This window comes from Cetorhinus maximus, chromosome 1 (genome assembly GCF_964194155.1).
Source record: "Cetorhinus maximus chromosome 1, sCetMax3.hap1.1, whole genome shotgun sequence".
In the NCBI taxonomy this organism is placed as follows: domain Eukaryota; kingdom Metazoa; phylum Chordata; class Chondrichthyes; order Lamniformes; family Cetorhinidae; genus Cetorhinus; species Cetorhinus maximus.
This window is the reverse complement of record NC_135879.1, coordinates 43,047,816-43,075,044: the sequence shown is the minus strand read 5'-3', so window position 1 is coordinate 43,075,044 and position 27,229 is coordinate 43,047,816. Positions and strand designations below refer to the sequence as shown.

Genomic DNA, 27,229 nt, shown 5'->3' with positions numbered 1-27,229 from the left:
AACCATTTCTTGATATCACGTGGAGTGAATCGAATTGCCTGAAGACTGGTATCTGTAATGTTGGGACCTCCAGAGGAGGACAAGATGGGTCATCCATGCAGATTTTCTGGCTGAAGGTAGTTGCAAATGCTTCAGCCTTATCTTTTGCACTGATGTGCTCAGCCTCCCCCCATCATTGAGGATGGAGATATTTGTGAAGCCTCGTCCTCCAGTTAGTTGCTTAATGGTCTTCTTGACTGGATGAGGCAGGACTGCAGAGCTCAGAACTGATCCTTTGGTTGTGGGATCACTTAGCTCTGCCTAGCGCATGTTGCTTCAGCTGTTTGGCATGCAAATAGTCCTGTGTTGTAGCTTCACTGACACCTCATTTTTAGGTATGCCTGGTGCTGCTCTTGGTGTGTACCCCTGCACTCTTCACTGAAACAGGGTTCCTCACCTGACTTGATGGTAATGGTAGAGTGAGGATATGCCAGGCCATGAAGTTACATATCATGTTCGTATATAATTCTGCTGCTGCTGATGGCTCACAGCACTTCATGGATGCCCATTGAGTTGCTAGATTTGTTTGAAATCACCCCATTTATCACGGTGGCACTGCCATCTAAATTATACCTAACTCTCAGTATATGTGATCTGAGTATGCTTAATTTCTGACAGAAAAAAATGTGAACGGTTTGCCTGCATTTCTGCACGATCACTGTGGCAAGATGTGGGCATGTATCAGTGGCACCCCAATGGCGTATTCGAAGTCAAAACTATTTGCTTCTCTTCAAGAAGTCAACCTGAGATGCTCTTGCATAACTTGGTTGTTGGTAATAAGAGTTCCTTAGAAAGAAGCTTCAGCATAAGTTGCTTGTCATCAGCTTGGATTGGTACAAGGCAAGATAAAAAGAGAACGCATGTTTTGATGTACCTAGATATTTTTTTAAGAGCTAAGCAACAGGGAAATGCATTTTAACTCAACTGTTAGATCTTGCACTGTTGGATCATGATATGAAGCCAAGTATCCACATAAACCCTAATGTTTAAGTAAACACAACCTTTGGATATTGATAACAGTAGTGCATTTGGCCTTTTAAAAATTGTTTTTCGTTTTAATTTCCAGTTGTCTAGGATAATGCCAATTCTGGAGAAGAACTTCTCAAAATATTAGAATGTTCTAAGATGGCAGTGCAAAAACAAGGCTGAAATGTCATCCAGTCAGATGCTTCAAGCGGACTTGCTCTCCACGAGGCCCCCACCATCAATCACACTCACCATTTCCCAGCCAACCCTACTGACCCCATATTACATCAGTTATTAATTCAAGGGAAAATCTCTGTGCACTATCTTTTCCCAAGATAGCTGTCCTTGTTAATTTAATGATGAAAATGGATAAAGCATTTAAATGATCGTAAAAATCTGGATTTATTCGTGTAAGTGATGTACGGCCTTGTGAAAGCTGATGTGTTGAGTCCTTTTTGCCAGTCGTGTTATCACTCTTTAAGTTCTTCATACAACTAATTTTGCCTAGGTGTGAAAATTGCCTTGTAACAAATTCAGGGATGTTTTGTGCCTTTTACAACTCGTCAGGTGCTAGGGCTGAAGCTATAGGTTAAAAATGATCTAATGGCTCTAAAGATACCACACTGGTAGCTGATGCTCTCAACACATTGTTAAGCTTTTCCTCATCTTGATATAAAACTGAACCCAAAGTTGCCCCAGGTATCTAAAAAGCCAGCTGGATGAAGAAGAGATCCAGAACCCATTGAACAACCTTGCCATTCAAGATACTAAAACATATCTTTTAAAAAAAATCCCCTTGCCCTTTCTGCGAATAAAAACATTTGCAACTGTCCACACTTGCCTATCAAAATAGAGATAGCTGGAACGTTCTTGCAGCAGTATTAATTATGTGCCAATAAATTAGCAATATTGTTGGGCCAAACACTCCTCTGGCTCCTCACCACCTTCAGTGTTTTTACAGATGAAACTCCTCCCCATATGATCTTGTTCACTATCCCCCTCTTGAATTTATATGCTGGCCAGACTTGATATAGCAGTTAAAAAGTGAAAAAAATGAATGCTTAAGGGAACAGAATTAAACAGCAGAATCATTGTTCATTTAATTGTTTTGCATTGTACTGATTAAAACTTGCAACATAAATTTTTCACAAGATTTTCACCAAGTTTGAGAAGCGTCTTCCTCGAAGCAGCTCTAGTTCCTTTTGAAAATTCTTAAACTGGAAATAAGTGTATAGCACCATTTCCCTGATGATAAGAATAAAATACTGCAGTTGCTGGAAATCTGAAACAAACACAGAAAATGCTGGAAAAACTCAGCAGGTCTGACAGCATCTGTGGAGAGAGAAAAAGAATTGACATTTCAAGTCCATATGACTCTTCTTCAGAGCCCATCTAGTAGTTAGCACCTCTTCGTATATTCCATGTATAGTCCCGATGAATGTCATCAAATCATGCTGGTTGAAATAATACATTTTTGCAGACAAATATTATCATTTCTCATTGTATGAACAATTCTCCTGCTGCTTGAGGGTACCACAGTAACAGCACCTGGCACCTGGGTTGATGAAGGTTTGAATGACCCTATTCCTCTCCCTGAGAGGCACCAATCATAGTTATGGAATCTGACATTGCAACTATTATTGTGGTACAGACCTTAGGGGCATCACCCTTCCTTGAGTGTATTGTATTGATGAGATGTTCCTTGTGCCATTGTGTTGGATGATCAGACTCTTAATTGCATCCGTCATTTCCCTGGTACTATAAACACTCTGATAGCAATCAGTCAATGTCTAAACCCTTTTGATGAGCCACTTTTTTTAAACTGAATGTCCAAATTAACCCCTTGGTACCCAGCCCTCTACTGTTGGCTGCAGCTGGGATTTTGTGTTTTATAGCTCCAAACGTGAGGTCAACACATGTCCATGGGTCTGGATTTTTTATTCCATAAAGTTCAAAGTTAGAGGGGATTCCAATCCTATATCTAATTTATTCCTTAAATGAGATATTGCTGCTGACGAAATATTCTGCCATGATGAAGTATTGCAGGTTCCAGCCAAATCTTACACTTCTTAGAGTCTATACATTTAAATCCATCACCTCAAATCCCCTTCTAAATAATCCTTCCAATTTCACCCTTTTTGCTTTAAGTTTTAGTTTACATGATAGTATAAGTAGACACACCATAATCAACTATACAATTACTAACATATGTGATGCAATTTGAATCCAAGGGGGAACTTTGATATTGAGGTCAATATCCCATCAAGGCAGGGTAGTTATCCCCCGATCTCATAATAATGTTTTTGTGAAAGCTCCATATACTTTGTCAGCTTTGTCAAATGATCGGGTAGTAGCAGGATATCATACCCAAAATAGGATCAGGATATCATACCCAAAATAGGATATGTATTCTTCGAGGCTTGGTCAAGTACCACTCTCAGTGAGATTTATTGGGGTGTGCCCAGGATAGGGATTATCCTTTCATGTGAAATTGTAACCTCTATCTGGGGTTTAAAACAAAGGGCCGAATATTAAATGGGGCACCAGGTATCATTATGTACCCTACATTGACTTGCACTAGTGGTGACACAATATGTCCCATTATCCTCGTATGGGGCGGAACATGGCTGTGAGCCATCACTGACAGAGTGTAGTTGATAGGCTGTGTGCCTTCTGATTCAAACCCACATACCGGTCAGCTAAACTTATTCAGGTGATATGGACACAGCAGTATGTGTGCACCCCTCCTCTGACATTTACATTCTGACCCTCCAACACACACAAATCCCTTGCTCCTTTTTCCACCACTTGCCCCAGCATAATTTCACCCCCCCCCCCCCACCACCTTTGTCCCCATAATCTATCCACCCTGCTCCAATCAAAAATCAGCCACAGGATGCGTCCCATCCTATGTCCCTGTGTGTCCTTGGTTTGACTTGTTCCTGCCTCTACAGGTCAGACTTAGGTTATGTACAAATTTACAGTTAATGAGAGGTCTTCCCTTTAAACAAAGTTAAACTCCTTTTCCAAAATTCAGACCCCCCTTTTGTATTAAAAAACCCCTCATATTCCCAAATTGTTCTAATTCACCTTTTAAATCCCTTTTGTCAAATGATCCTTTGTTTTTCCTGCAGCCTGAGCTTAAAATACACGGTTTGAGTGTTTTCTTTCCCAATCTCTAATTCATGTGTGAATTACATCCAGAATAAAATTCCCACATACTTAACAAAACAAAATTCCATTCAAATTGCAACTTTGATCAGAAATTCCAATTCAAATCTATGACTTCCAGCACCTACTCCATTTCAGTTACTTATCCCCTTTAAGATGGATCACAGTTCCCATTGTAAAATTCACTTTAGCTCAAAAGTAGTGAAACTTACTGCTATAAAAATCACAATTTCAGGCAAAATTTAAAACATACTCAGCCACACAAAATCTTTATTTCACTCACACTCCTTTTGGAAGCTTCCAACTCTGTCTCCACAATAACTTTATCAACTCAAATCAATGAATATAGCATATGTTTTACAAAGAAATAGAAGAAAATAACTTCAGTCCTGGGTTCTCAAAGTCTTCTTTCTTCAGGGTACCTTTTGAAACACTTGTAAGTAGGAACTCAAGAAAAAGGTAAATTTTCACAATACAACATGCTAACTTCAGACAAAATTTAAACCTGACAGGAATCTCATACAGCAAGGGAGAGGACCCCCTATATCTCTTTCTCTCTCAGAACAAAGAATACAATTTTTTTTTACAGCCCAATATTCATGTTATCATAACTTCTTTCTCACTTAAACCAATTGAAAAACGAATACAGCTTTTGAAACACATTAAATAACCAACTGATTTAAAACCAAATGCAGAAACAGACCACAAGGGGTTAAACAACTTTTAAGTAACACAGACACTGCCTTGCAAATGCACAGAGTAAATCAAAGAGACAAAAGACCCAATCTCTCTCTCTTTCTCTCTATTTATCTCTCTTACAGCACAAGAGCACAACACAATTGGATTTAACGCTTCCAACATCCACTCAGTGACAGATACTGAACACTGGAGCACAGACACACAAAATCAAACAGGACACATAAAACACACAAACAGAAACTGAACTTACTCACACACACACACACACACACACAAACACAAGGTTTTCTTTTACCGTTCACATTATAATAAAATGAGAAGTTTTTTTTAAGTTATGATTGGGCCGTTTTGAAGGACAGGTTATTTTGAGAACGATGACTTGTTTTTACCATCTACATCATTTAGCAGGCAAACCATGTTAACACCAAAGTGCCCAGTGTAGGTGGCAGGGAATGTGGTAGAGCTTCATTAATTTTTAAATATTAATTCCAATACAACAGCTCTGCTAGCGTCACTATCTACATTCTATGAATGACATTGAAATAGCTATGGTTGAAACTGTAGGAAGTTGTAGTAAACCTGGTGCTAAACCAGTCCGGTCACTGCAAAGCATCAAGCAACAACTACTTTGTATTGGTAATAAAACCAGAAAATTATGAGAACAGTCAGCAAATTGCCCAGTACACGTGGAGAAAACATCTCCACATGGTAAGTTCTTTATGACAGAACATGGTAAGTTAATGTTTCAAATATAATTGTTTATCAGCGCTGGAAATAATTAGATGAATAGAGTTCAAAAAAGAACAGAACAAAGAGGAGGGCCTAAACCACAGCTTTTGGCGACTTAGTGGATTAGTGGTTAGCGCATGGGGCATGTGATGCCTACATGTCGAACTTGTAGCCAGAGCTATCTGTTAGGACCAGGTGAGAAGGGCGAACTGACTCCCCTCCATTCAACTTCCTTAGTTTGTCACAACAAAAGTTTTAAGTTTCTTTTTTACGAGTATATGCCTTTTCAAAATCATAATGTATTTAACTATTTAAGCTGTGAGCAATAAGGAACTAATCAAACAAAGTTTTCTTGAATCTAAGAACAAGTTTATTAACCACTTAATCTGAGAAAAATAATAAAAATGCAACGTCAAGCATTCGGCCCTCCTGCATTCGGGCCCACACACAAGTAAGGGGAGATATAGTCCAGTTTAAAAGAAAGGTAAAAGAATATACAATTGAGTGTCCTTTGATTGTCTTTGAAGTGTAGATTTTAAACGTTGTGGCCGATTTATGTTAGTTGGTTTCTTGGTTGCGGTCAGATGTAGAAGATGTTGCAATTATTCTGAGATCTTGGTTCGCCGGTAGGTTACTGGTAGAATTGGCTTCTCGAACAGGCCTGCACGCTTATTCCAAAAGAGAGACATGGAGGGAGTGAAAGCCCTCAGCTTGTTTCCTCTACTGAAAAGTTTCTTGACACCACCTATATCACTTGTAATCTCTCTCTAGTGGCTGGCAGCCTTGCCTTGAAAGACTTCACCCATTTTGTATTCATAACAGATTTTGGGTGGGGTTGGCTGTGGCAGCCATTGTTTCAAGGTCCAATACTTTGCATTTTTAATGTCTCTTCCTTAGACAGTTACGAGTTTTGATGGTTATCTGGATTATAGGAAATGTCTCTCTTCACAATTCCCTAATGGTGATTTGTTTGTTTCTCACATCTACCTTGGAATGTGGTCTTGTGTTTTAAGTAGTTTGCTCTGTCTCAGTTCATATTGCAAAATTTCCAGTCAGTTGGAAATTGAAAAATCATATTTTCAAAAATAAAGGGACATAACCTTGTAACACATCCAAGAAACAATGTCTCTGTTAGGCCCTGACTCTTGACTGTATTGAGGAGGCACAGGCATGTGGAACAGTCCTGTCCAACTTGTTACAATCTTGTAGAGACTGTTAACACTTAGAGAAAAGTTCTAGCACCCAGTGGTTAACGGAACGAACCATGCCACAAGATTTCACATTTTCTATACTAAAGCAATCTTTACTGTATATAACAAAAAATAAACCAAGCAAGCACCACTGTCTTAACACTATAGTTTGTCAAGACTTATTAATCCGGTTCCCTTTTACTGCCTAATTCCCGTAAGAGTTCCCTTATACATTACGGGATCTTAAGGGTTCGTCCACTTCTCCCTTTCTGGAAGCATACCAAGTGTACCACAGCTCTCTGGAATTCACTTTGATTTCTCCTGAGTGTTCCAGCTTCTCTGAGGTACAAGTTTTCATGGGAACCCTTCCGTTAATTTTTGGCTAATTGACCTTAAAACCTCGCGACTGTGCTTGGGCTTCACTGCATTTGTGTATCGTGACTTTTGAAACAGAAACACCCGTTTTGTTTCTTTGCTGTGGTTCCCACTGCTTCACAGCTCCTGGCAGACCCTGTCTCTGTGTGTGTGTGTGTGTGTGTGTGTGTGTGTGTGTGTCTTTCTCTCTCTCTCTCTGTCTGTCTTCAAGCTGAACTACTTGTTTTCTGTGAGCATACCAACACAGATATATTAAACTGGAGGAATCCCCTAGCCCCCATTACCCATCTCCATGGCAACATGGCATTTTTGGGACAAAAACAAAAATGCTGGAAAAACTCAGCAGGTCTGACAGCATCTGTGGAGAGAAAGACAGAGTTGCCGTTTCGAGACTGTATGACTTCTTCAGGGCTAAAGGGAAGTAGAAATGTGGTGAAAAGTGACAGATGGCCCTAGTGGGGGGTGGGGTAGGGGGAAAAAAGATTGTAAAGGCTAAAAGTTGGGGATAAAACAATGAATGAAAATGGAAATAAATTTTTTAAATAATTAAAATAAGTGGGAAAAAATAAATTTAAATTAAAAAATAAAGATTAATATAGAAAAAAAGGGGACTGGATCAAAAAGGGGTGGGGATGGAGGAGAGAGTTCATGGTCTGAACTTGTTGAACTCAATGTTAAGTCCGGGAGGCTGTAAAGCGCTTAATTGGAAGATGAAGTGCTGTTCCTCCAGTTTGTGTTGAGCTTCACTGGAACATTGCAGCAGGCCAAGGACGGACATGTGGGCATGAGAGCAGGATGGGATGTTGAAATGGTAAGTGACAGGAAGGCCTGGGTCATACTTGTGGACAGACTGAAGGTGTTCTGCAAAGCGGTCACCCAGTCTGCGTTTGGGCTCTCCAATGTAGAGGAGACCACATTGGGATCAGTGAATGCAGTAGACCAAATTGAGGGAAGTGTAAATATAGCACTGCTTCATTAGGAGTGTTTGGGCCCTTAGATGGTGAGGAGGGGGGAAGTAAAGGGCCAGGTGTTGCACCTTTTGTGATTGCATGGGAAGGTGCCGTGGGAGGGGGTTGAGGTGTTGGGGGTGATGGAGGAGTGGACCATGGAAGGAATAGTCCCTACGTAATGCTGACGGGGGGTGAAGGGAAGATGTGTTTGGTGGTGGCATCATGCTGGAGTTGGCAGAAATGGTGGAGGATAATCCTTTGAGTGCAGAGGCTGGTGGGGTGATAAGTGAGGACAAGGGGTTATCATGGTTCTGGGAGGGAGAGGAAGGTCTGAGGGCAGAGGTGCAGGAGATGGGTTGGACATGGTTGAGGGCCCTGTCAACCACCGTGGGTGGGAAACTTCGGTTAAGGAAGAAGGAAGACATGTCAGAAGCACTGTTCTGGAAAGTGGCATTATCGGAACAGATGCGACGGAGGTGAAGGAACTGAGAGAATGGGATGGAGTCCTTACAGGAAGCAGGGTGTGAGGAGCTGCAGCCAAGTTAGCTGTGGGAGTCGATGGGCTTGTAATGAATATTGGTGGACAGTCTATCATCAGAAATTGAGACACAGAGGTCAAGAAAGGAAAGAGAAGTGTCAGAAATGGACCATGTGAAAGTGATGGAGGGGTGGAAATTTGAAGCAAAATTGATAAATTTTTCCAGTCTGCCTCAGTTGGGGGTGGGAGATCCACTGAATGCTTGCTCCTGTTCCTAGGACTTGTAAGTGACTCGGTGACTAATTACCTCAAATATTTTTCTAAAAGAAGTTCTCAAGACCTAAATTAGTTGGTTGAAATTTTGTGATCTGTGAGCCTTAGTAACTTGTTTGTAGGCAATTATTATATATGTTGGTCTGATTTTCTTTTGAGATAAATCCTTAACATATTTAATAAATTAGAATTTCTTGGTTTATTTGTGAACACTGTCAACTTTAGCTAAAACTTACTGGCTTATTGCTTAAAGCACAATGAAAGTCTGAGACGAGTACTTAGAGAAGAAAATACTAATCTGGAGAAATTTTTTTTTCAGTGAGTGATGCACTTAACTAGGCTGTTCTTGTGAGGGAACTCCTGTGCAATTGTAGTTCACAGTAGGGGTGGGAGGGAGTTCAAACTCCTTACCTGTATTCTAGTTTCCCAGGGCTGGCAGCTTCAGAGCTGCTATCAGTTGCACTGTTTTATCATGGAGGCACTGGATATTAGGAAGCATATCCTGTTGATGATATCGCTGGAGAAGCTTAGTGGGTGACCCAAGCATTTTTGTAATTGAGATTATCCTGTGGTTAATGATGTTTTTCTATGTAAAGGAAAAAGACAAACAAAAATTACCCTCCCGTTTGAAGCAATTAATACAGCTTAAAACAAACCCTAGTTTTGAGAAACTCTCTAGCTATTAAGAATAGCTATCAAAGTTTTAAAGTTGCATAATTTTACATGATATATTACTGGTTTCAGTTTCTCTGTAGCAAAGAATGTTTTTCAAATTTACAAATGTATTAACATATTCCAGCATATTACAGAAGATCGTACAAATTGATAACAAGGCAATTCTGTTTATTAAAATTTTCTTTGTTTAATCCTTCAATTAGAACCCAAACATTTTCTTGTATTTAAGGTTAAAGTGTACCTTAGGGGTTTCATTAAAAGTAATTGAGAACAGTTCCTGTCTTGGCCTCATGTAAATGGGTAGTTACCCAATGGTCAGTTTATCAAATGTTAGTTCCAGACTTTGGGAAATAGCCATAATTGCCATCTCTTTTTATGTAGCTGAAATCTACTTTTGAACTTAATGAAAAACTTCTCTGCATCTGTATACTTTTGAGGTTTAGTTCTAAAACAAACAATTGGATGTGGGGTATTGTTTGTGAATACTTTGAAAAAACATCTCTATACAAATAAGAGAGTGGTGTGGAAAGATAATAGCACTTTATTAAGCAATATTAACTTAGCACAGAAATTGATGTATAATGTTAATTATACAGTGGCTATCTGAAGAGGCGCACCCTGTTTAGGCTCCTGGTGAGTATTCTGATTGAGCAGTAACAGATGTTGTACTGAATCAATCATACTGTCTTAGAAATTGTGTCTACCTTTGTGAATGCATGGGCTGATACTCTTTAGGCTAGTTCTGTAGTACATACCAGAGCTGATATGATGTAAAAATAAGCACATGTGGTTAGCTTAGTTTTTTTTTTAAAGTTGAAGGTGAGAATGGATTTTCATTTGACTTGCTTACAATTTTTATTTGTACTTTTAGTGGTAGTTTTGTATCAGGTAATTCCATCTTAACAGGATAGCTGTGTCAAAATTATTTGTAAATGTAAGTGCAAATGCTTCCTCATGCATCATTATTTGATCACTTATTGTTTAAATATTAACATACCTTTCTTTTCTTTTAGTTTTGGCAAGCGATCAGCAGGAAGTTTGAGACGTGGCTGCGAATGTATTGTGCTAGAGCCTTCAGAAATGATTGTGGTAAGCTTCATCGTTTAATAGTGATTGCAGAAAATGAAGTTCTTTGGCTTACCTGAAGAAAGTGCCCTTGACAGTGCAGCACTCCTTTAGTACTTTCTGATTCAGAGGCAAGAGTGTGACCATTGAACTTCTTTATTCTAACAGTTTGAGCTAAATCTATTCAGATGTTTATTCTACTGAATGCTGATCTTAATCTTTTCGTTTAAGATTTTATTGTGTGGTATCATGTTCTTTTTAAATCAAATTTTAAATTGTGTGTAATTGTAAGGGGCCTGATGCAGCAGGTTGGTGTGCTATGCTACACGGTGATTGGATATGGATTCGTACTTTCAATTCATTGCGTAATGAATTTTTCATGTTGATTGTTTTGTTTACACAAAGAAAACGCTTCCTCCTTCCTGGCCAATATTGTGCATCTCCTTCTCATCAGCATGAATTGCATACTGTTATCAAAGGCCTTGGAATGTGTCACTCATTTGTTCTCCTGAGTGTTTACTCGCAAGTGATATAATGGAGTATTGAAGAGAAGACCTGAAAGTGGAGAGAATTGATATTCATTACTTTGCCACATTGTGGTAACTACTTGATATTCCTAGCAATTATGACAAATAGTCCACCAATTTGAAAAATATGTTTAAGCTAGCTGTAATCCTGTTGGAACTTATTTTTTTCTTCAAAAAATGGTAATTCAGGGACATTTACTCATTCTTTTTTAAATAAAGAATTCAATGTCATCAGCTTGGTTACATAATTTTAGGATGGCTCATGAATAAAATAATCACCTCTAATCCAAATCCAAAATTAGATTTTCTCACGTAAATGTTTTTCCAAGTTAATTTTTGTCCTGTCGCTTACTTTAGTGGCCTCTTAAAATTTCTTGACTTGTGAACATTACTGACCATGGAATTATCCGAAATTTAATTGTTTGCATACAATATCAAAACAAAGCGAAGCAGGAACTCTTCAAATTTTTCTGTAGTCACTTAAAAAAAAGTGCAAGATACAATTTTAAAAGCTTAAAGTTATTAACTTTAGTAAATACAGCATTTTATACAAAACATTGTACTTCAAAATATTGACATTTAACTTATTTCAGATTTATAAGTAGTTGTTTTCCTTTTGTTTTCGTGTGTTTCAAAAGGAACTCATGGCAGTCACTAGAAACATTAATATAGATTCCAAACCTGGAAGGACTGACTTCTTCCTCTTAGGCAGTCCCTCGGGGTCAAGGATGACTTGCTTCCACACTAAAAATGAGTTATCCGGTGTCTGAAGAGTCCAATGCGCAACCTACAGTCTCTTTCACAGGTGGGGCAGACAGTGGTAGGGGGAAAGGGTGGGTGGGGTGCCCGGGTTGCCGCATGCTCCTTTTGCTGTTGATGCTTGGCTTCAGCTATCCCTTGGCGATGAGACTCGAGGTGTTCAGCTCCTTCCCGGGTGCATTTCCTCCACTTTGGGTGATCTTAGGCCAGGGATTCCCAGATGACGGTGAGAATGTTGCACTTTTTCAGGGAGGGTTTGAGGGTGTCCTTGAAGAATTTCCTCTGCCCTCCTGGGGCTTGCTTGCCGTGTCGAAGCTCCGCGTAGAGCACTTGTTTCGGGAGTCTCGTATCAGGCATGCGGACGATGTGGCCCGCCCAGCGGAGCTGATCGAGCGTAGTCAATGTTTTGATGCTGGGGATGTTGGTCTGAGCGAGAACACTGGCATTGATGCGCCTATCCTGCCAATAGATTTGCAGAATCTTGCAGAGACAGTTCTCGTGGAAGTTCTCCAGAGTTTTAAGGTGCCTGATGTACATAATCCACGTCTCTGAGCCATATAGGAGGACGGATATCACTATTGCTCTGTAGACCATGAGTTTGGTGCTGGGATTGAGGCCCTGATCTTCAAACACTCTGTTCCTCAGGCGGACAAAGGCTGCACTGGCACACTGAAGGCAGTGTTGAACCTTGTCATCGATGTCTGCCCTTGTTGACAGTAGGCTCCCAAGATTTGGAAAGTGGTCCATGTTGTCCAAGGCCTCGTTGTGGATTTTGATAAGTGTGGTGTGGAGGGGCAGGTTGATAGAGGACTTTTGTGTTATGAATGTTTAGTGTAAGGCCTATGCTCTCGTACACCTTGGTGAAGGTGTTGACAATGGCTTGGAGCTCAGCCTCCGTGTTTGCGCAGACGTAAGCACTGTCTGCGTACTGTAGTTCAATGACAGAGGATGGGATCACCTTGGATCTGTCCTGCATACGGTGGAGATTGGACAGGTTCCCGTTTGTTCTATAATTTAGCTCCACTCCAGCCAGAAGCTTTCCGAGGGTGAGATGGAGCATTGCAGCAAGGAAGATGGAGAAGAGTGTCAGTGCAATGATACAGTCTTGCTTGTCCCCAGTCTGAATGTGGATTGGGTCTGTAGTGGATCCGTTGGCCAGGATCATGGCTTGCATGTCATCGTGGAACAGGCGGAGGATGGTGACAGACTTTTGTGGCAGCTGAAATGGAGGAGGATGCTCCATATTCCTTCGCAGTTGACAATGTCGAAGGCTTTTATGAGGTCATAGAAGGCCATGTTCAAGGGTTGGTGCTGTTTTCTGCATTTCTCTTGAAGTTGCCACGTGATGAAGATCATGTCCATTCTGTTTCTTAATGGGTGGAATCCACAGTAGGACTCTGGGAGGAGCTCTTCAGCCACAGGGAGAAGGTGATTGAGGAGGATTCGTGCGGTGATCTTCCCAGTGGCCAGGGATTGTTCGAGGCTGGAGTAAAATTCCTATTTGGACTCATCTGTGGCATCCAGTGTTGGGGTGTACGTGCTGAGAACTGTAGTGCATTGGTTCTGGGCTAGGGTGAGCTGAAGGATTCATGAGGCGCTTGTTTATCCCACAAGGGATGTACTTGAGATGGCCAAATCTGGAAGGACTGTATCATTATTTAAGAGATAGCCAGTAAAAGTTTCCAGTACATTTTAGTAATAGGTGATGTTCCACAGGTATTCGGAAAAGAAAGATACGAATTAATTCAATCTTTTATAAATCTTATTTTTTTTAACATTAGAAGAAGGCACCTGCATCTGAGTGGATATAGTATTCAAAATTTACCAACCTTTTATAACCATATCCTTATAGCTGGCACAGAGTGCCCTTACAATATCATCGATAAAGAGCTACCTTGGAAGCTGTCCACAGGCATATTTATTTTGTAAATGAAGGAATCAGCAAAGAGTAAGCAAAAAATTGTAATGGCCAGAGCATTACAGTTCAAAAGCATACATGGGTAAAAAATATGATTGGCCAAAATGAGATTTGAGGAATCTCTCCACTGACTGGAGTCACATCTAGCACAATGGAAAATGGCTGTGGTTGTTCAAGGCCAATCATCTCAGCCTAAGGACATCACTGCAGGAGCTCCTCAGCATAGGGTCCTAAGCCCAACCATCTGCAGCAGCTTCAGCCCACCCCGCCGCCCCCTCTTGCCCCAACTCCCACCTCTCTGCTAATGTGTGAACCCTGGAGTGCCTTCTGTTAGCTCTCCACTATTGGGAGCCCACCCATCATCCTTGATTGGTTAACAGGTGTGCCATCTGGCCATTTTTCACTTTACAAAAGTTGTGTCAGAGCCTCATTCGATTACGACATTGGAACCCTGAACCCAAACAACAGTTGCAGTCCCTGGTGTCAGTCTTGGGATATATTACAGGGGATTTTAAACATGGAGGTGTATGTGGATTTAGATGTGCTTAGATGAGGGGGTTAACATTGTGGAAAATGTCAATGCGTCCGGAAGACAACTTCAACACTGTAATCTCTGGGTTAGTCTTGGGTATGTTCAGTTGTGACATTAACTACCTCTGGAGTGGTGGGTTAGCTATTTAATGATATTTGGAATTTTGATTTAGCAGCACATACATGGGTTTTTTGAAATTTACCATTGAAGCCAAGGCAAGAAGAGAATCACAGTTCGTGGAGCTCCTTAAAATGCAAATACAGCAATTAATAGTCAGCGTATAGGGCTGCATTCTTACCTGCAACTGTGAATAGTACTCATGCTGAAAGGTTAGTTTCTGCACCTTGGAGGTATTGAAATTCAAGATCAGGATGGCTTGATGCCTTGGCTGCCTTAGACTTCACCTCAGGCAAGGGGCAGATGACACAAGGCAGCAGCAACAGTCTGCTGTGGCAAATCAGCAGAGAGGGAAAGAACAGAAGGCTGGCATTCACTGGAGGCATACCTACATGACAAAATTGATACCCTGTATTTGGGACAATGATTAGTCCATTCTGTAATGACCTAACTGTGAGCAGCAAACAAAACAACGCTAATTTGGCAATATCACTATTGTTATTGATTTTGATGGGGGAGGGCAGGGGAAGTTATTATTGACTGTTTTGGTGAGAGCTTGGCGGATCTACGTAAAAATTCCAGGAAATTATTGAGAGATTTTTTTTATGCCATTATTTATGCCACGCCCTAATTTCCTGTAATTTCTGTGCCATGGTGTTTTCCCTTGTGGGAGAGTCTAGGACAAGAGGACATAATCTCAGAGTAAGGGGTCACCCACTTAAGACAGAGATAACGAGGAATTTCTTCTCTCAGGGTAGTGAATCTGTGGAACTCTTTACCGCAGAGGGCTGCAGAGGCTCGGGGTTGTTAAGTATATTCAAGGCTGAGATAGATATATTTTTAATCAGTAAGAGAATTAAAGGTTATAGGAAAAGGCAGGAAAGTGGAGTTGAGGATTATCAGGTAAACCATGATCTCATTGAATGGCAGAGCAGACTCAATGGGCTGAATGGCCTACTTCTGCTCCTACATCTTATGTTCTTATGATCTTATAAAGTTTAATTCCCTAAATGTCACCCATATTTTATGCAACACAAGCAAGTGTTGTTTTACGTTCGAGTCATGGAAACTTTATACCCGAGGCTTTCAAAATGCTTTAGCAACTTAAGTGATACTTTTTATTCCATTGATTTTACAGATTTTTACAGATTTATAAAGGGTTTTCTTCTGCACTGATGATAAATGAATATTAAACTTGAACACCAAGGTCTGTTCGTATTGTCAGCCTGAGATACATACAAATTAACAGAAACGTTCATTTCAAAATGATGTGATCTCATTTCAATGGCTTATGAAAGCAAAACATTTGGACATGGCTGCTTTGGAGTAACACAAAATAGTAAATTAATTAGTTTATTCTATGTATTTATACTATCGTAATTAATTAATTTGACCATTTTAATCACTTTTAACTTTGATATAAGCAACTTAATCAGCAGGTTTAGAAATGCCCTAGGGTTTTAATTGTAATTGAATTTCTATTTTATTTCGTGATACAAATTCAATAATAACTAAACACATGAGGCTGGATAGTTTTAGTTAATATTTTATGTTGAATAAACATTTATCATGCAAAGCAATGCCTTTACCTAGTAGTTTTATCCTTGCTGGCGGCAATGCTATGTTGACTGCAAACTTTTTCAATTTATGGGCTCAAAAAATGCTTGGCGTACATTGTCAAAATTAATATGGTGGATTATCAAAGGACTGTTGTTCGTACACTTTGCTTTTAGCACTCCGTGTACATTGTGAAGTAGTCTGGAAGATATATGACTGAGGAAGAAACTAGAATGTATAGAGTGAATATTTGACAAATGTATGGAATCTGAAGTTTGGAGCTGGAAGTGATTGTTATTAGAGATTTTCCTTATAATTTTTCTTTGTGAGAAGCTTTCCATCCTTTTCTGTGAAATGAACTGTGTACCCTTAATACAGATCAAAATATTGCCAGAGATGTTGCTGCTACATTTCACTAATCACCATTGATTCAACAAATTCATCAGTGATACCTTCAAATGGTAGATGTTGAGGATTTTGCAAGCTTGTCTTCAATAGTGTTTTTTTTTATTCAAGCAGCTTCTTGTTTGTTTGAAGGTGGACTACATGGATGAAAATGAGGAATATTTTCAGCGGCAAGCTTCTCATAGACAGTCTCGTAGGCGATTTAAAAAAATTAACCAGAAAGGAGAGCGGCAAACAATCATCGATACTGTGGATCCTTATCCAGTGGGAAAGCCACCATTACCAAGAGGGTATCACACGGTAAGTCTTTGATTAACTTTATTCACTAGGTTTTTCTTCTTCAATGAATTGTTAATATATACTGTTACAGTGGATTCTTAAAAAAAATGAAAAATTCCTGTTAAAGGTTGTGTCTCTGGCATAGTTGCTTAGCACATTGCCCTTCCACCTTTGGTGCCTGTGGACAAATCAAACTCAGTTTGATGGCATAATAGTCATATCTTTTAAGTTGATGGTGAGACTCCTTATGAAATGAATTGGGGCATTTCCAGTTAGCAGTTACCCTGACTGCTAGTGTTTGTGTCAACTTCAGATTAGGTCAGCATTTGACTTGGCTCTGAATATTTCTGTTCCAATATCTCACCACTTCTTGAGTCACACATGGATAGATAACTGCTGACACCTGTGGAACCATACCATTTCATGAGCTACTGCTTTCTGGAGAGGGGAGAGTAAAGCTAGTGAGGTTGCATGGTGAAGAGTGTCAGGCTTTGGCAAATAAACTTGATCTCAAAGATCTCCACCATGCTCTCTGAGATGCTTCACAGTGGGAAAAGAATATCAGAGCAAGAGTCATGTCCAACCTGTGTGAGTTGGTGTGTGCAATTTCAAAGTGGCAAGGCAGAGACGGTGGAGAGATTTAATTGGAGAAATTAATGGGGGACCAGACTCATTAATTTGTAAGATTATAGGTCCATTCTTTGCAGACCATGTACCCCCGCTGTTGAGAGGTCAAAACGTGTGGAGGATAAACATTGATACAGACTATTGGGCTGGAAGGCCTGTTTCTGTGCTGTAAAACCTTGTAAGAATGATATGCTCCCAAATCACCTCCACTTCTGCTCCTGGAGTTGTATGAGATGATCTCACCTGATTTTCTGTCATTAGAGCAGTGCTGTGTCAGGTTGGGAACTTAGAGAATTGAGTTCTCATTCCTTCAAAACTTGTTAATGCTTGAGTATCATGTATAGTTTCAGGTATAGCACTCTTTGATTTCATGATGTCTCCACCTTGATCGAAAGTTGCCAGGTGATCTGCGATTAAGTACAGTGCCAAAAACAGTTACCCACGTATTTTGTATAATACTTAACTTTGACTCTGAAAGCATTGGCAGAAGGAGGATGACTAATTGCATTAACTAAATCTCAGTAAAAGGTGGCTTTGAACTGAAACCAGAATTATGTTTCCTTTTTGGAAAAGAAAGTATCAATACTTATTTTCTGATTTAGCTAAAGTGATGGCTTTTAACTGCTAACCAGCATTAGTAGTTTTAAAATTAAACATTAATTCAGCCGTCACAACCTTGCCCCTGTCTTTTATTTTAAAGTTGTAAAGATGCTTGTGTATTTAGTGCTTCCGTAGATTGTGGGGGTGTGATGATATATGTTGGCATTCTTTAGGTACATTTCTAAAACCCTGAGTCTGTGGGCCTTTGACTCTGTCACCAGGATAAAGGAGATGGTTTTAGCAATGTAAATATAACAAACAATTATAGTAATGTTGCCATCCCTTTCTCTGAGCTGCAAAAGAAGTAAATGTGAAAGTATTTAAAGTTACCCATAATGGGCTCCAGTCTCTTTTCAAGTCATATTTGCTTCTTGTCATTAAGTTTAATTTATTAAGACCAATTTATTTAGAGTAAAAGTAAGGTGAGTAAAGTACAATGTTACTATTTAATTTGTGGCATGGCACATAGCATTTTTTGAGGCCATATATTTATTGTCATCTTTTTATAAATATAAGTTTTTTTCGTATGTGTTGACAGGATGACTTTTTGAATAAACATATGATAATTTTGTCCTTGTGCTTGCAGTTAAAATATATTTACAGATATAATTTGGGCAAGATTGAAAGATGAAATTCATATATTGTATCAGCTTACAAGAAAGACTTCTCACATTTAATGTAATGGACTATTTCCATATGAATACTCCCTCCATCTTGGTTTTAGTTACGAAAGAAACACTTTTTATGGAAAGTGCAGGTTAATGGTAATCTCTTTGACCCATAGCAGAAAAGGTATGTCATGACAATCGCGACAGCCTAAATAACTAAATGCCAAGTACACGAATGAGAGAAAAGTAACTGCCAGTCAATCATTCGTTGCAACTATAAAGTGAGCAATGACATGAGTGACCATATGTGGCTTTCAATTCCTTTTTAAGACTTGTCCAATATGTGGGCTTGTTATTTTAAAAATGAAAATTTGTGTATGATCTTACCTCAGTTATATTCTTAAATGTTAGGTGATATTGGGTGTTAACAGCATTGATGGCTTCTTGGACTGTAGGCACTACTTAGCTGGAGTGGCATTATTGTACATTCATTGAAATTGGTACAGCAATGCTTAAGTTATCTTGACTCTGCAAATGTAAATTGGGTACCTGAAACTTGAGCAAATGTTGAGGTATTGGGAGATCTGAATTAATGAATAACAAATTGAGAATAAATGCTATGCATTGGAAGATATGATCTCTACAATATTTCATTAAGGTGATACTGAGCTGCTGTAGTACCATAGAAATAGTGAAAAACCTTATCTATTTTGGATGAAGCTCTCAATCTCAAGGTCTTGTAATTTCAAGGATCACTGTGGAGAATTATGGTGTCGGTTATTTAAGTCATTGCACATTCTGATGAGGCTCATAAATAATATATTTTTGACTCCTCTTCACCAATAAGCTGGTAACTTAGCAACTCAAAATGCATGTTTTTGTTTAAATAAGATGCAAGCTAACATTTAAATGTTTGCTCATATGATTAGCACAGTATTTATGGATTAGTTAAAACAAGTTAGGGAGTGAGGTCTTCCACGTTTTTGATAAACATGGCTAAGTCATAATATTGAATGTCTGGTAATGCTCCTATTTTCTTTTCCTCCTTTTATGCCAGGTATACACTAAATCAAAGGTATCGTAATTATTCAGCATAATCTTAACTAATCACATTAACTGCAGTGGACTATCCGTTGATAGTTTGTAACTAACAGTGTACACCTCTGTTGTTATGAGCTCTAGTTCATTCTAAGATGATAGACTTCCACCATTTTAATAGATTTTTCTTTTGTCTTTTAACCCCATACCTGAAAAAGATAACCAGTAAACTATTAAAAGTTTGTCTTACTAGCTTTATTCATCTCTTGGATACAGATCATTTAGATTTTCTTTGTTTTTTAACTTTTCTTCATTAGATTGATAATTGAACAAAACAATACAGACTGTCAAGATGCTACAATGTCAGTTAAAATGAAATCCATTATCCTCTCCTGCAGTGGCATAAGAAAATGTAAACTACACTTTTTTTTACTTTGCAACACAAAAGCCAGGCTTTGTTTGGTTCACCCTGGTCATTGTTCCGGTTTTGAGTTGGATCAATTTCACTAGTGGAAAACTGTTTGCTAGTGATGAATTAAAATTACAAAATGAGACTTAGATGATATGGGAGGCAGATTCTCAATTTTTATCAGTCAGTTATAAGGAGTAACTTTACAAATTATGCAAAAGTTGTTATTTTAAAACAAGAAAAATAGAAATGAGTTGGCTGGTTTCAGGTATTTAAAAAGATTACTGCTAAAACACAAAGTAAAAAGGTTACCTTTTATCTTCAAAATTTTACACATGAAAAGATGGTTTCCTCGTACATACAAATGTTCTGAAGAAGAGTCATATGGACTCGAAACGTTAACTCTGTTTTTCTCTCCACAGATGCTGTTAGGCCTGCTGAGTTTTTCTGTTTTTGTTTCAGATTTCCAGCATCTGCAGTATTTTGCTTTTATATAAATGTTCTTTCTGTTTTTGTTTTTTCAACTACAGATTATTTCTGTAATAGCTTGAAGTTTATATAATATGTAAAATGAAAAATATTTTCAGAGTGCTATTAAGCAGTCATTTTATAACCAACCATTTGAGGATTCTAACCAAGGCTCCTTCAACAGCATCTTCCAAACCAGCAACCTCTACCACCTAGAAGAACAAGGGCAACAGACACATTGAATACCATCACCTGCAAGTTCCCCTCCAAGCATCACACCATCCTGACTTAGAACTATTTTGCTGTTCCTTCACTGTTGCTGGGTCAAACTCTCGGAACTCCCTATATGGATTACAGCAGTTTAAAAACGTGGCCCATCATCACCGCCTCAAGGGCAATTAGGAGTGGGCAATAAATGCTGGTCTTGCCAATGATGCTCCCATCCTGTAAAGGATTATATATTAAAAAAATGAATTCAACCTGTATACTGGAGCATTGCTCGCTATTTGGAGGCTTGTTATTGAGTTGGTAGGGTATAAAATTGGTCATGTAGCTCGAGAATTGTGGAAGTCAAGTATTTAATTATTTCATAACAAATTTGTAGTCGAAGTGTTATGCTTTTGAACTAGAGAAAAGAGTTGCAAGATGTAGCAGTAACTCAGCAAATCAGTGAAATGAAGAAGTCTGATTCCTTACACTATTGAGTTGTCTGCTTTAGCTACACTATTATGGCACAAAAAAAAATTGGAAAGAAAGTTATCCCCCTGCTGCTGTTGCAACACCTGGTTAATTTATTAAAAGTAACATTTTGGGAGGCCTGGAAGCTGGTTACTTGGATCCTTGACTATAGATTTTGCACAACCTGGGGAAATTAAAAATATACCCTATCCTCAAAAAAAATGCCTCGAAAATTCTGCATAGTAGTTCTATGTTGATGTTGGGAACTTTCAAAATTAAGCCTGGTGCTCTTTAGTACAGCTTTTTGATCAGATTTTTTTCCCTCAGACCTTGATCCTAGACTCTTAGATAATTGCCCCAACCCCTTTGTCATCTGGGCCATTGTGTCTATCACCTTTCATAATTTTAAAGGCCTTCGGCCTTCTCTTTTCAACGTTTCTCTATTCAGTCATTTATTACCCTTACCAGTTGAGAAATGGCTGGAATGATTTGATGTGACAGGGAAAGTCAGCTTTTGTCATTTAATGAACACATCAAATTTTCCCCTGCTTAAAAAACCTATTCGGAACTTAGTGTTTACATCATTCTCCCATGACCCTCCTCCCATCATTGCGTTGTGTGTGGTTTTAACTGTAAAGCATTTTGGGACAGTTTATTATATTAGAGATGCAATATATAAATGCAATTTATTGTTGCACTGTAGAATGCCATTTTTCACCAATATTCTGCTTTTGCCACATCCCTGCCCTGATCATCTTGACTTCTTTGTTGAGGTCGCATTCATGGATTGCCTCTGGCCCAACCAGTCCACACTGACATTAATGCCCCACTTGAGTCTCCTCCCGTCCTTCCTCATATAACTCTCTATCAGCATAGCCCTCAATTCTCTTCTCCCTCAAATGCCTAACTAGCTCCCCCTTCAACGAATCTATACTATTTACCTCAACTGCTCCCTTTGGTAGTGAATTTCACATTCTCATGGGTAAAGAAGTTTCTTCTGAACTCCCTTACAAAGAATGTACAGGATAGAAACAGGCCATTTGGCACAATTAGTCCATGCTGGTGTTTATGCTCCACTCGAGTCTCCTTCCGTCTTTCCTCATCTAACTATCAGCTAAACCCCTTATTTCATTCTTCCTCATATGCATTTCTATCCTTTCCCTAAGTGCAGCTATGCTGTTCATTTCAACCACTCTCTGGTAGAGTTCTACATTCTGCTGCTCTCTGGTTAAAGAAATTCCTTCTGAATTCCCTATTTGATTTCTTGGTGGCTATCTTATATTGACGGCCTCTTGTTTTGCTTTTCCAGGTCGAATGCTCCCTGGAGTGGCAATCACTGTCGTATTTACTTACCTTGCACTGGAGCTCCGCATTTCTTGCCTGGACCTCTGAACTGGGCTGCCCTCGAAATGTAGTGTACTTGTTTGGGTCCCTCCTTCATAGTTATAGGATGGTCGGTGGGGTGGGGGGGGGGGTCGAGGGCGGGTAATCAGGTGTTAGGGGGCAGGGTCATCAGGGGGTCAGTAGTATAGTTACCCAGGAGTTAGGACTGGTTTTAATCCTTCTAACTTTTCCTGGGTAACTATTCTGGTGAGTGAGTTCGAACCATCCAAAGTGTTCAACTCTAACTCTCTTTTGGAAGGTTTCAGCTGCAGAGTAATTGCCCAATGGAAGTTGAAACTTCCATTGGGCAATTCTCATGGAGTCCTTCTGAGGGGTCTCCCAGTGCGCCTTTCGGATTATCTCCGGGGTACGACCGCCTGGAGACCAGAAGATCTGGGCCATTGTGTCTATCACCTTTCATAATTTTAAAGGCCTTCGGCCTTCTCTTTTCAACGTTTCTCTATTCAGTCATTTATTACCCTTACCAGTTGAGAAATGGCTGGAATGATTTGATGTGACAGGGAAAGTCAGCTTTTGTCATTTAATGAACACATCAAATTTTAGATGCAGAAACTTATCTTCAGATTGAAATGGTGATCCAATAGATGGTGATGGGGAGATGTAAAGCCCCTTTTCTCTAGGTAGGTACACAGCTTTCTTGAACAGCGGTGTTACACTTGCTACCTTCTAATCTCTGGGGACTGTTACGGGATGTAAGGAATTTTGGAAGGTGACAACCAGTGTGTCCACTATCTCTGTAGCCACCTCTTTTAGAACCCTGGTAAATAAGTGATCAGGTCCAGATGACTTGTCGGCTTTAATTTCTATTAATTTCTCCAGTTCATTTACTTTATCAATATTAATTACTTACAAGTTTCTTACTCGTTTATCCTTGGTTTCTCACTATTTCTGGTACGTTTCTGTCTCTCCTACCCTGTGAAGGCAGACACAAAATAATTGTCTAATGTTTGTCATTTCCTTATTCTCTATTATAAGTTTTCCTGTCTCAGCTTCCAAGGGATCCACACCTACTCTGTTCCTTTTTATATATTTATAGAAGCTGTTACATTTTTTATTGTTTGCTAGTTTGCTCATATTCTATTTTCTCCATGAATCCTTAGTTAATGCCCACCACCTGACCAGAATTAAATACAATTAATATACAATCAATAGAAGGAGTTAAATGAGGATTCAATTTAGATCTCTGTCTCTTATTTTAAGAAGTGTGAAAGATGCAAATCAGGATGTCAACACACCATCCTGTCTTGGAACTATATTGTTGTTCCTTCACAGTCACTGGGTCAAATCCTGGAAGCCCCTTCCTAACAGCCTACATCACATGTACTGTAGTGATTCATGAAGGCCACCCCACCATCTTCCCAAGGGCACTTGGGGATGGACAACAAATGGTGGCCCAGTCAGCGACGGCCACATCCTGTGAAGGAATAAAAATAAAGAATTGGATTGACAGGTTGAATCTCTTCTCTTGAAAAAGATGGCTGACGGGTGACTTAATAGTGCTCTTTAAAATTATGAAATATATTGATGGAGAGGCTACAGAGGCAATGTTTCCTCTTGTGGGGAAGAGCATAATTAGAGGCCAGTTAAAGATAGTCACGAAGAACTCCAATAGAGAATTTAGAGGAAACTTCTTTACCCAAAGAGTGGTAAGAGTGTGGAACTAGGTACCAAAGGGGAATGGTTGAAATGAATAGTGTAATGTATTTAAGGGGAAGCTAGCCAAGCATTTGAGGGAGAAAGGAATAGGGGGTTCCAATGATAGATTTAGATGAAGAAGGATAGGATGAAGCTCTAGTGGAGCATAAACACGGGCGTGGATTGATGGGGCTGAATGACTTGTTTCTGTACCGTATATTCTATGTAATCCTATGATACCATTTTATTAACTTTTATCTTGAGGGTTTCCAAAATTTTGTTTTATTTACATATGCTTTAAATATTGCTGTTGTGCAGCCAGAGCTCCAGTTGCTCATCTTAGGTGGTTGTGTCTCAAGATCCCTGGATCCTAAGGTCTGAAATTTCCCTCTTAAACCCCTCCACCTTTTTCTCCTACTTTAAGATGGGGACATTAGCGTAGTGGTAATGTTACTAGATGAGTATTGCAGAGGACCAGACCAGTGCTTCAGACATGAGTTCAAATTTCATCATGGCAGCTGAGTGGATTTAAATTCAATCAATTAACAAAATACTAGTCTCATTAGTAGTGATAATGAATTAGATTATTGTAAAAACCCATCTAATTCACCACTGAACTCCTTAAGAGTGTGGGGGATTTTCTGACCTTAGACTAGTATTGCCTACATGGTAACTTCAGACCCACAGCAATGAGATTGACTCTTGATTGCCCTCTGAAATGGCCTAGCAAGCCACTTCAGTTCTATCAAACAGCTACAGAAGAATTGAATAAGAATAAAACCTGACCAACCACCCGACACTGACCTAGAAACCGGAAACGGCAAAGGTAAACCCTGTCTAGTTGACCCTGCAAAGTGCTACTAATTAACATCTGGGAACTTGTGCCAAAATTGAGAGATCTGTCTCACAAATTGACAGTCATTCTTCCCCAATCATACATTACAGCCTATGTCCCAGACTGCTTCTTCACATTCTGGGTATGGTCTGTGCCAGAGGTGAATACTAGAGGTGGCGGCAGCGGCATACTGGTATACAGTCAGGAGGGAAGTGTTCCTCGGAGCCCTCAACATTGAGTCTGGATAGCATGAAGTCTCATGTCATCAGATGAAACATGGGCAAAGAAACCTCCTGCTGATGACCACCTACTGCTTTTCCTCATCTGATGAATCAGTACTTCTCCATGTTGAACACCACTTGGAAGAAACACTGAGGGTAACAAGAGCACAGAATATATTCTGGGTGGAGATCTTCATTGTCTATCACCAAGCGTGGTTGACCAAGTTAGCTGAGTCCTTGATATATCTGTCAAACTGGGCCCACGGTAGGTGGTGAAAGAGCCAGCATGTGGGAAAAACATACTTGTCTTTGACTTCACCAATTTACTTGCCTTTGATGCATCTGTCCATGACAGCACTGGCAGGAGTGACCACCCAATTCTTGTGGAGATGAAGTCATTGAAGGCGCACCCTCCATTGTGTTGTGTGACACTATCACCATGCTAAATGGGATAGACTTAGAACAGATGTAGCAGCTCAAAACTGGGCTTGTGGGCCATCAGCCATAGCAGAATTGTATTCAACCACAATCTGGTAACTCGTGGCCTGGCTTACCCTCACTCTGCTATTGCTATCAAGCCAGGATACTAATCCTGCTTCAGTGAGGAGTGCAGCATCAGGCCTGCCTATAAATGAGATGCCAACCTGATGAAGCTAAAACATGGGACTACATGTATGCCAACAGTGAGAAGCAGCATGCTATAGACAGAGTTACATACGAACAAAAATACATGCGCACACACACTCACACACCCCCTAGCTTATCAAGAATCTATCTCGCTCTGCCTCAAAAATAGTCAAAAATGTTGCTTCCACCGCCTTTTGAGGAAGAGAGTTTCAAAAACTCACGACCCTCGGAAAAAATTCTCCTCATCTCTGTCTTAAATGGATGACCCCTTATTTTGAAATGGTGACCCCGGTTCTAGGTTTTCCCACAAGAGGAAACATTCTTTCCACATCCACGCTGTCAAGTCCCCTGAGGATCTTATGTTTCAATCAATTTGTCTCTTACTCTTCTAAATCCAGTGGATACAAGCCTAGCCTGTCCAATATTCCCTCATAAGACAACCCTCCCCTTCCAGGTATTAGTCTAGTGAACGTTCTCTGAACTGTTTCCAATGCATTTACATCCATCCTTAAATAAGGAGACCAGTACTGCACACAGTACTCCAGGTGTGGTTTTACCAATGTCCTGTAAAACTGAAGCATAAACCCTCTACTTTTGTATTCAGTTCCCTTGCAATAGACAATAACATTCTATTAGCTTTCCTAAATACTTGGGGTAGAATCTTACCTATAGCGGGCGGGCATGGAGCCAATTGTCTCCCACGATCGGCTGCGTGCTGCCATTTTATGCGGGCAGGCCAATTAAGGCCCGCCCAACGTAATGCGCGGCCGGTAGCACTCAATGCGAAAGAGTGCAGCAATCTCCTTGAGGCACGGAGCTGCCTCAGAGATTAAGTAGATAATAAAAGTTTTTTTAAAAATAAAGTAAAAAATTATTTAAACATGTCTCCTCATGTGACAGTGTCACGTAAGCTGGGACATGTTTGTGAAGTTTGCAAAATTTATTAATTTTATAAAACCTTCAGGAACCTTCATCCTGCCCGTGGATGAGGTTCCCTGGAAAACCTGCCCACCAACCTTAAGATTGGACAGGCAGCGTTGTTAATAGGGTAAATTGCTTTATTAATGGCCTTAATAGGCCGTTGACAGTTCGGGCATTCAGCTGCCTCCGCCGCACGCCCGCTGAGTGCAATATCAAAATGATACGCGGAGACATTGGGACGCACGCCCGACGTCATCTCGCGTCATTTTACGCGTCAGTGTGTCTGGACCGTCCCTGCACACCGACGGTAATATTCTGCCCTTGCAGTACCTGCATACTAACATTTTGCAATTCATGCACTAGGACATCCAGATCCCTCTGCATCTCCGAGCTCTGCAGACTCTCACCATTTAGGTAATATGCTTCTTTTTTATTCTTCCTGCCAAAATGAACA

General features: G+C 39.8%; 1 protein-coding gene across 5 annotated transcripts in view; it reads left to right on the top strand.

The window, feature by feature from the left end:
* rapgef2b (Rap guanine nucleotide exchange factor 2b) overlaps nt 1-27,229 on the top strand; it is a 534,998-nt gene that overhangs the window by 229,985 nt on the left and 277,784 nt on the right. For all 5 annotated transcript variants that reach the window (XM_078540424.1, XM_078540432.1, XM_078540414.1 and 2 more), the window contains 2 exons: nt 10,559-10,634; nt 16,558-16,725. In XM_078540424.1, the coding sequence (XP_078396550.1) occupies nt 10,559-10,634; nt 16,558-16,725 (244 nt within the window). The remainder of the gene's footprint in view (nt 1-10,558; nt 10,635-16,557; nt 16,726-27,229) is intronic.